Source organism: Lagopus leucura, unplaced genomic scaffold (genome assembly GCF_019238085.1).
Source record: "Lagopus leucura isolate 7727_CA_CO unplaced genomic scaffold, USGS_WTPT01 Super-Scaffold_100017, whole genome shotgun sequence".
In the NCBI taxonomy this organism is placed as follows: Eukaryota; Metazoa; Chordata; class Aves; order Galliformes; family Phasianidae; genus Lagopus; species Lagopus leucura.
Genome location: NW_024962271.1, coordinates 13,875,103 through 13,885,504, shown reverse-complemented (window position 1 = coordinate 13,885,504; position 10,402 = coordinate 13,875,103). Strand labels below are relative to the sequence as shown.

The 10,402-nt window shown below is 39.2% G+C and overlaps 2 protein-coding genes across 4 annotated transcripts in view; both read right to left on the bottom strand.

Moving 5' to 3' along the window:
* Nucleotides 1-311: 311 nt before the first annotated feature.
* Nucleotides 312-10,402, bottom strand: part of LPCAT2 (lysophosphatidylcholine acyltransferase 2) — a 28,373-nt gene continuing 18,282 nt past the window's right edge. For all 3 annotated transcript variants that reach the window (XM_042876936.1, XM_042876939.1, XM_042876937.1), the window contains 3 exons: nucleotides 3,976-4,074; nucleotides 2,190-2,331; nucleotides 312-1,935 (listed from right to left, as the gene is read on the bottom strand). In XM_042876936.1, the coding sequence (XP_042732870.1) occupies nucleotides 1,685-1,935; nucleotides 2,190-2,331; nucleotides 3,976-4,074 (492 nt within the window). In that variant the 3' untranslated portion in view covers nucleotides 312-1,684. The remainder of the gene's footprint in view (nucleotides 1,936-2,189; nucleotides 2,332-3,975; nucleotides 4,075-10,402) is intronic.
* On the bottom strand, nucleotides 4,081-10,396 carry CAPNS2 (calpain small subunit 2). Its single transcript, XM_042876940.1, has one exon. It carries the CDS (start codon nucleotides 8,592-8,594, stop codon nucleotides 7,851-7,853), a length of 744 nt encoding a protein of 247 aa, XP_042732874.1. The 5' UTR covers nucleotides 8,595-10,396; the 3' UTR covers nucleotides 4,081-7,850.

Sequence of the window (10,402 nt, the reverse complement as noted above, 5' to 3'; positions counted from 1 at the left end):
TAGTGCTTTATTTTCTGCCAGAAAAGAGAGAGATCTCTCCAGATAACTGCAGGTCCTTTGTATCACGTTCCCTCTTGCTGAGGTACTGAGCAGAAGTAACTCTTTGGAAGAAAATCAGTCCTGTCCTATTCTTCTAGCTGTGCCATAAAGAAAAGTGCCATCACACCCAAAATTAGAATACTGAATTCAAGTTGCATGTATTTATTGAGGTAAGGTATCATGAGGAAGATTTTCTGGAAGCTCCTGAGCTCCTCATGGTAGCCAGAATACCCTTAGGACTATATCAAAAAGACATGCATTATTCTAGTGAAGTCTTTTAAAAATATAGGTTTATTTTAAGCACATGAAACATCAGGATAGGCACAGTTACAAATACAGAAAAGGTTAAACATGGCAATGCACTTACAGCCTGACAACACAAGTGGTAGTTTAGAGGCAAAGGTTAACATTTCACATACGAAAACCAGCTGGAAATTGGTTCTTTTTGGTACTAGACATTCTAGACTTTATTCATCTCAGTTTTATATTAAAAATATTCTGTCATTCCATACTTTCTGAGATTTTATTTAGTAGTTACTTGCATAAATACTTATGTACTTAAAATATTGTATAAAGTGCATTCAAATGAAGGATAGAAAAAAGGAAAAGGCTCGATTTCCAGTGCACTAGAGAGGACTGAGGCAAAACACTCAAATCATTAACTAGAAAGAACTTGGTTTCAAGTCAGAGCCTAAGCCCATAATGAGTAATGGTACAGTAATACAAATATGGCTTCTAGGAGACAATTTCAGAGTAGATACAAACTACTTGAACTGTGGTTTGATAGCATATTCATCTTTCAAGTTTTGCAGAGCAAGGTAACATTAATGATAACTATTAGATTAAAAATATGCTGAAGTTCGAAATGCTCCTCCCAAGTGGTCCTGAGCATTTATTACTGTAAGCAACATTCTATTTGTTTTGAAATAGCCCATTTATTCTGAAGCCTTATTGTTTACATTTTCCTGTGGACTGTGAGCTGCTACCTTGGAATTCTGGGCAGTCTTTTGTTACATAGAAATGCAGCCATTTCCATCTTTAATTGATAATCCTAAAGATGTTTCTGTTAACATCAGTGAATTAGCATGCACTGTTCAGAAGCTTAGGCTTTATAGTTCACACACAGTTAAGGGAAATCTAAGGACAGCAGTTTCAGCTTTCAGTGTCCTGTAATTGAATTCTATCTTTCTGAAGCTTCAAAAAGCCTAAAGGATATTTTCAAATTAAAACACTCTGGAATAAATATTTTTTCCCCTTAAGACATGTTAGGGATGCAGAAGAACTGAGGGCCACAAAAAATTTCACCTGTTTTTAGACAAGGGATCTCCTCAGACTGTATACTGAGAGGTCATGTCATTACTGGAGCCTCTTAGCACACATCTGTTACTTCTGTGGAAGCATGACCTTGGAAAACAGTGAACAACATTCCCAGTAGCGTGATACTGGCAACAAGGACAGCGATTGTTCCCTTACGTTCAAACAGGAGTAACTCCTCCAAATAGAAAATTAAAAAAAAACAATAACAAAAAAGGAAACCATTTTTTTTTTAACAGTAATTTTCATCTCTATTTTGTATCAGTTGTGCTTATTAATAGGTTGAAAGAATACTCCCACCAAATTCAAGAGATGAATTCTTTGACTGTTCTCAGTCATCCTTTTTGTCTGAGGTACTAGAGTTATCTTCTTCACAGTCTGCAGGACAGACTTTATTTCTTGCAGTTGGTCTTGTTTCTGAGCCTAGGACTGCACTCTTTCTAATTGGAGTGTGTTTGGCTTCAGATGACTGAATACTGTCATCTTCCTCTGCCATACCTACCTGATTTCTCTGTAACTCTAAGTAGGTAGTAAACAACTTGGCGTATTCTGGATGTTCAAGTGCAAAGTTCTTGAACTCATCTGAAAAATAAAAATACCAACCCGCAGATAGTACAGTGCAGCAACAGAATCCAAGGAAATAAAGATGATCTCCAGTTATGCTTTTCAAAAGCATCTCAAGCACTGCATGCAAAGTACCTATGTCTGTGTTACAACAGCTTTCCACAGAAACAGTGTATGAGAGCCATCAGATGTTTCCGAGGAGAAAAGACACTGGGAACTCTCAGTTGTCAGTATGACTATCAAGAGTACTGTTATGAAAGGACATAACTTACCATAGGACAGCTTTCCAGTTTCATCTGCATCTATTTCTTTAAAGAGGTTAGAAACATCAAGGTCAGGCAGCCCCAGAGCTGACTGAATGATACAAGCAAACTCTTTCTCTGTTACAGTACCATCATCATCCTGGTCAAAGAGCTGGAAAAGACATATGCACAGAAACATTACTTTGCCTGTGAACCTTCCGTGTGCAGAACAGCCACCATATTAGGTTTCTAGTATTCAAAAGGTGAATTGCAAACAACTGGTATTTGAACAGTAGGGCTCCATCTCAGCTACTTTTTCTTACAAGAGCTTTTATGCACTTTTTCTGCATAAGACTAGACAGAAGTTTAGCAGTGATGTACATGCTGTAGTCAGAATCAGAATATTTTGTACTAGGAAAAGTATGCCGAAAACCTGCAACAGCAAACAAATCTTACAACACTAGCTAATAAAACCTATACAATGCTTATAAACAAAGGTTAATGTTATTTGTCACCATGAGCTACACCACTCTATGCAAGCATACCTTAGGTCGTCTTCCTTTTCATTAAGTTGCAGCATACCTGGCAGCTGATAGATTTGCCATAGCTTATCTTCTGACATAAAATACCTAGCTTTTAGTATATGTGACCTGCCACCCACTAAGGAATTACTGTAATTACAAAAGGAATTTTGGTGACTGGAATGCAGGCAGTAGATGTACACTGATCGTGCCATCCTTCCCAGCACAGTGACAGTTAGCAGCTGCTATGAATCGCTCCCTTCAGAAATACAAGAAATGGATGACTGTAATTCTTAAGTAATTGCTATGGGCAAAAAGTCCCATTGTGATGGAGAGTGCATTTAGTACCAAAGAAAACAAGTAGCAAAAGAAAGCCCACAGTTCACCAAAATGGAATTTTTACCAGTTGAACTAGTCATTTCCTGCTGAAGTCAGGAACTGTAGCAGATTACACATTTTATAATCAATGCAAAACATCAAAGATACCTGCTAGACTTGCTTCTGAGGAACTAGACTAGATTCTGAGGAATCTAAGATAATTAAAAAAAAACCAGAAATACAAACTACTTTGAGCAGCTGTGACACTTAGCTGTAAAGCAGCCAATGACTGCTGGACTGCCATAAAAATGAATACTAAAACATATTCAGTGTAAGATGAACGTGGTTTGTATCTTAATACATAGTGGGTAAAATATCTGAATCTGTGTCAAATATCCTCTGAAAAAATTACCTGGGCATTTGAGTGTTCAGAGATTCAAAATGTGGGCATCCCCGACTGTGTACTGCATGCCTGAGCTCCTTGACAGCTCAAACTATCAGAAAACCATGGAACAAGCAAATGGATGATCTTGGATGCAGCCGAAATTCGAATGTGCCTGTCCCAAATACCCCTTTTTGATTTCCCTCCCTTCTCTTCATTTTTGTAGAAAGTGACCCTATTGAGTGTTTGACTTACAGAGGATATTGCTCCATCTATTGTCTGCATGTGGCATTGAAAATCCCAGCAGAAAAAAACCTCAGGCAAAAACCCACAAGTGCTGCTGAATCATTTTCGGAGTTGGCCTGCCAAGTTACATATTCATTAGTGCCTTCACATGGCTTTTCAAACCCTTTTCTATGAAGCTGATGACTGCAATTCTCCGCCTCCCCTTCACAGTGTAAATGTCAATTGGTTTAAGAGAATTACTCACATTTGCATATCAGATTGAAGCTATAAACTTATGATTTGAAAACTAACAGATTTACAGTCAGTCTTCATTTGTCAGACTTGTAGATTTACACTAATTTGAATTTACCTTAAATGCCATGTGAATGGTCTCTTCTGTGTTGGCTGGGTTACAGAGGATAGATAAACCGATGACATATTCTCTGAAGTCAATGGTGCCATCTCCATTCTGTAACCAAAAAATGTATGGCAGGAGTCACAGTTCACAGTGCATATCACTTCAAAAGCGGTTGTACAAATCAAATATACAACATGCACTAAGGGAACATGCAACATTAAATCATTATTTCTTCCTGCAGAAAATACAGCTTTCTAAATTTGTGTATTACTGGGGATGAAGTAGGATATACATGTTTCCAATATCTTATAAGCACCCAAACAAAAAAAGATTGGAAACAACTTAGGAGACTTTTGTTAGCATATGGCCTCCAAGAAGCTTCTGAACAAGAACGGGAATACACCAGCTAAAGGTAAATGTAACAGTTTGTGGAGCGCTGGCACTTAGTGAAACTCAAGAGACAGTGCAACATCCCAGAACAGAGAGGCCAACACTGAGACTGCTGTCTGTCTGGAGTTAATTCTTCCTCAGAACCTGCAGCAGTCAAACATATGCCAGCAGAAGTACAGCCTGATGATGCACATGGTCTCTCTTAAGCGTTTCTTTGAAGCAAATGCATTGCCCTACATGCTATTTTGAGGCAAATACATTGTCCTACTTTGTAAGCCAGAAATGCAATTAATTAATTGTAGCAGCCTGTTTGATAATTGCAGTTTTGATCTGAAAGTACATTTGAATGTGCTCACTACAAAGCCGTTCCAACAAAACACTTGAATTTTACTTTGATGGGATTTGTGATCAATTCTATGTAAACTGCATCATATTTCCAGACAGGAAATCCACTGAAATACATGTTTAAATCAGTAATGTTCCTGTGACCACCCTGAAAGTTTCTTGAGGGTTTTAGGAAACATCCAGTGTAGGGAAGAAGCCTCCGTAAGCGTTGCAATGGGACAGTTAATGAAAGCACAGCTGTCCTGACTGGTAGCCCATAGTTTGGAATATTCACCAAAAGGACACTCGTCAAAAACGTTCTAAAATTAAACAAAAACATACAGCAGATTTCCTTCTGTGGATAATGCACTGTACATTTCAAGAAGAATTTCTTTTTTATCAAAAGAGTGGGCTCCCTAAGTCTGAGAACAGCACAGACAACGCAATTAACAGACGGGCTGTCTCCTGGGTAAATCTGTCTCATACAGCCAGATCTTGATCCTATTCCTGGCTCTCCCACCAGCTTCTGATGCCCACTCCAGCATATCAGTCTTAACTTTTCTGTTCATAGTTTCCTCCTACTGAACAGTGGAATATGGAGCTCCCCAGTGGACAAATGCTGAGGCTGTTCTGTAGAGTGCTTTGGAAGTCTTGCGTTCTGTGAAACACGGATTTCTGATATTGAGCTGAGATCTTAGGATCGTCCTTGATCAGCATCACAGTGCGTCCAGTACTTCAGGAAGCTTCACATTTGGCAGGATTTTAAACTAAGATTCGATTTTAGTTACCATTCAATAACAATTCAGAACTGGTTTGCACAGATAACTGTTTTTTCTTTACACTGATGGTCTAATCAATCTTTTTCAAGGCATCTACCATTTGAACATCCTATATTTTGAAGACCTACAATTTTAAGGAAATGTTTTAGCAAAAATTGGAATAGATCTAAGTTACCTTGAAGGTAGCATGTCAAAGGTATAGTTGCATGTCAAAGGATATATAAATTTTGTCAGCTTTTCATCACTAGAGAAGGGCAACATTCTCTCATAAATGCTGTTTTCATTCAGAAACTACTAGATTCTAGAAACTACAGAGCTAATAAGGCTCATGTTACTTTTGCTGAAGCATTAAAATCCAATAATCAGAACTGAGTGCAGTCTGACACAGAGAACTCCAGCCATTTGAGAATGAAGTTACTTTACTTGTAAGATCATGTTGTGACTACTACTAAGTCCTAAGAGGTTGGCCAACTTACAGATGCTCTGGTGTTTTGGTTAAGGGAAAGCGATAGGGTGCTGCAAACACATGGGTGTTAAACTGAAACCACTAGAAAATCCTCCATGTTTCTGTAGCATCAATGCAAAGAAGACTTGCCATAGTTGTTCTACACATACCTTGCTCTGTTTGCACCCTATGCACCCAAGTATATGTTGAGGAAACACAACGTCAGCTAAGTTCTAATTCTCTAAATATCAGAAGTTAACATTAACATTCATGAATTCGTATTTATGTCATTAAAACATCCAAAGCATAGTGTATTCTCAACAGACCTTGTTTTCTTAAAGGAAACTAGTTTCCTCTTCCTGTTTTCATGTGTTTGTGACTTGTTCCTGTTCTGATTAGCCAAGTCACCCTGAGTTGCTTACAGAGAAGCTGCAACTGGAACACCTGGAGAGGAACTGCAGTTGCACATCTCATATTCCTATCCAGGCTCATTATGTAAGAAGCTATTGCTGTAACTCAGAAATTTCAGCTGCTTGTTGCTACATGCAAGTTGTAACCAGTAACAAAAGGGAAATTCTGATGCAAACCTCGTAGGTTGTTTTTTTTTTAAACCAAAAAATCCAAGCAAAAGTTGTAAGTTATTTTTTCCAAAATTAAAAGGCTTTTGCAAACATAGCAGCAACGAGGTTTCATCAGCTTGGGAAATATTAATTGCTGACTGTAAGATTTAGAAATCAAAGCTATGGAAATTTAGAAACAAAATCAAACCACAGAACCCCATTTTAGTATTCAGTTGCCCTGCAGATACTGTGTGGTATTTCTCCATTAGTCACTGATACCTCCGTGAGGAGGGCAGGAGGCACATGGGCTCTTACATCTGGAGTCTCTGCGCAGGCTGTGCTGCTCCACTCCTCATTTCACATTCCAATCAGCCAGCACACACCCTAGACAATTTTCTTTTAAAGCAGCAGAGCCCTGCAGAGAAACCTTCCTTGCCACTCCACAGTGAAAAAGCTGCTTGTCATCATCCACGTAATCCTTATTTCAGAAATAGTGTGCCTTTGACAGTTCGTGTTATTTCTCGTTCTATTACTCAAAAATTGACATCTCAAAACTGCACACTTAGCTCAAGTGGGACGCTGCACTCTGACGAAAGTCACCTCTGATAGCTACAAGTAGATTTTTGTTGGCTGGCTGCTGTGTGACTACATTGTTACAGCAACCTAAATATAAATGCAATATTTTAAGCTGTTTTCATTATAACTATATTAAGGCTTCAAGGAGAGAGAAAAGACTAGTAATAGAGTTGCAGAAGGAGAAAAAGGTTGTTAAGGTAGCCTGTTATCTTTAATTTTGTCTTTGCCGGCAAGTAGAACTGACAATACCACACAGATTTTATTTCAGCAGACCAGCACGAAAAAGTAGTAGGAAGGAAGCAAAATATTAATTGGTCATTATAGTCACTGCAACTTTAATGTTCATCCCCCTGCTTAGAAATAACCACACCATTTAAGCCATTAAGCCATCACCATCTACTGAACGTTACTACTGACTGCCTTCAGGCAAGCACAGCTTTATTTCAGCTTAGTGAATGCTGACAAATTGGCACAGTAATATCACAAAATACTACCAAACTTACAGTTTTTTATATAATACTTAAACTCCTTTATAAGCCCACATTTAGTGAAGAAGTAACTAAGCGTTGATCCTTCAACACATTCCCTCATTTCAGGGTCTAGAGATAATTTTCTTACCATCTGTACAACTGACAACTTACACAACTTCAGAAAAGCAGGCTAATGCATACATAAGAGGAATCACAGCTAAGCAAAATATCTTTAGCTATATCTGCCTTAGAATAAAGCAACAGCTACAGTTCTATAACACAACAGCATTGTAGTCTTCCATCTATATCTTTCAAATGAAGCTTATTCTCTTCTGCTTTGCTTTCACGAGTACATGGTCAGCTGCAGCCAGTCCTCAATGGTCATTTTGATCTGCCCATTTCCATCGCGGTCCAGCGCCTTGAAGGCCCGGAACATGCTGTCCAGTCGCACCAAGCAGCTGATGAAACTGTTAAAATCCATGCTGCCATCCTCGCTGGCATACCTGCGCACGATCACCTGGCAGAGCTGTTCGTTCAGCTGGAACCCTGCAGCCTGCAAGGCTGCTGGCAGCTGAGCTCTCTCCAGAATGCCGGACTGATTGGTATCGCAGCGCTTGTACGCACACTGCCATTTCTTGATGTTGTTCCACAGGTACTTAAACTCTTCAAAGCCCAGTTTGCCATTTGTGTCGGTATCCATGACAGCTACCATGCTGCGGCACGTGTCTAAGCTGAAGCCATCTGTCTTCAAGTCTTGATGTCGGGAAAGCACTTTGTTCAGGATATTTCTTAGCTCTGTAGCAGACACTTCCATATCATCTCCAGCCAGCTGGGCAAAAAGGCGACGGAACTGTCTAATTTCCTCACTCTCGTGAGCTTCCACGTTCGTAAAATGGCTGCGAGGTGGTGGTGGCTCCGGATTATACTGAGCTGCTGCTTCACTTATCAAATTCACAAGACCTCCAACAAGTCCTCCAAGATTTCCTCCATGTCTGCCTCCTGTTAGGAGACCTCCCAGGCCACGTACAAGGCTCCCTCCTTGACCACTACCACTTCCTCCGCTCAGCAAAGCCTTAGCAAGGAACATCACAAGTGTTTTCGAAGGGAGTCACTCAGAGATCTTGCAATTCTGTAGCTCTCCAGAGCTGTGTTGTGTATGAGCTGGGTGTGGACAAAACACAGCTTAATCTACATGCTTAATCATGCCTGTGCATGACTCCAGAGGCCAGAAATACTGCAGATCTCAGTAGTTTCTGTCTGCCGTTGACATTCCTTTTTCACACACCAGCAGCTAGGATAAATTCCTGTTTTTCTTCTTCTACTCTGCATAATTAGCTTTATGACATTTGATAAATCTTTGTTGAAAAAAAACAAACAAACAAACAAAAAAACCCACAAAACCTGACGATGCTGAAAGCCACACAGCAGAAGTTATAATTGAAATAATTAGAAAAGACCCCTGGCAGTGTGACTGCTTCTCAGTAAAGCAGATCTCCCTATAGATGAACACTAAGAAAGCTTACTAAAGTCTTGACTGTGATTGCAAACTTTTATGTCTTTAGCTTTCTAATGAATTGTGTGTTATATTGCTAATTCTAGTCACTGAAGCAGTTATGCCAGATAGGTGAGTTGAAAAGAGTCTTCACTGCCATTAGTTACATTGGTTGCCACACTGTATTTGTCTTGTATTTGTGCTGTGCTTCAGAACTCAGTTTTGCATTCATAGGAGCCAGTGGTCCAAGGTGAGGAGATAGGGACGGGGAAATGATGAGTACCTTATCTGCTAGAGCTTCTATGCCTTCAGCAAATACAGGAATATATTTTACAGGAATATATATCTCTATTTTAGAGTCTGTAAGTCCTTTATATTTGGAAAAATCTGGCAAGTTTAAATCAACATGTACAACAAAATGCCCTCCTAGTGCCAAGTGTACTGCTAAAGTTAACTTGATTGGGAAGAACGATGCTGTGTTAGGAGAGCTCCCAAGCCAAGAAGCAAACTTGAGTTTATAAGCACTTCTAATAAAGTATGCTGCTTGCACTGTAGCATAAAGAAAAACGAGTTGTACACTATGCTCTAATCACTGGGGCTGCTGGTGTAGACAGAGGGAGCACATTTATACAGCAAGTTTTCCCATCTTTCAGGGAGAAGTATAACATGAAACAGATCACTACTGACTATGGAGAAAAGCCTAAATAATCAGATTAGCACGTGCACATTCCTTCTTTATGGCTGAAGACAGGCAATAGGAGTCTTCAGAATGTATAATAGAACCTTTCACAAACACAACATAAATATTTCTTTACTGAAAGGGCTGTTAAGCACTGGAATGGGCTCCCCAAGGAGGTGGTTGAGTCACCATCCCTGAACGTGTTTAAAAACAGTTTGGATGTGGTGCTCAGGGATATCATTTAGCAGAGCGTTGTTAGAGTTGGAGTAGTATGGTTGGGTTGCAGTTGGACTTGATGATCTTTAAGGTCTTTTCCAACCTGAGCAATTCTATGATTCAGATTCTATACAGTCTATTAAGCTTCAATCTGCCTTAAGTTATCTACTTACAACTACACTGCTTAATTAAACAGTTAGAATGTAAATGAACTCAAAATCTGGGATAGGCAAAAGGAAATATTCAGCCACCAGCAGAATGAAGATGGTAATCTTCATGCTGTAGCTTTCCAAGAGATAACTGTCATTTCACAAGCTACAAACCAACCAACTTTTCTTTTCACTCAAACTTACAAAGGTAACTGTATGAGTCAACTATCTGTCCTGTACGAATTGCTAGCCAAGAAGTGTTTACTAAGCTTGACGTAACAAAACAAGTATTCTTTTTGTATGTAGTTCTTAACAAAACATTGCAAACAAGATTTCTAGTCAGTTAACAGACTACTTAC

What these genes read in the sequence shown, in the direction of transcription:
- CAPNS2 (XM_042876940.1), bottom strand. Translation starts at nt 8,594, where the DNA reads ATGTTCCTTGCTAAGGCTTTGCTGAGCGGAGGAAGTGGTAGTGGTCAA.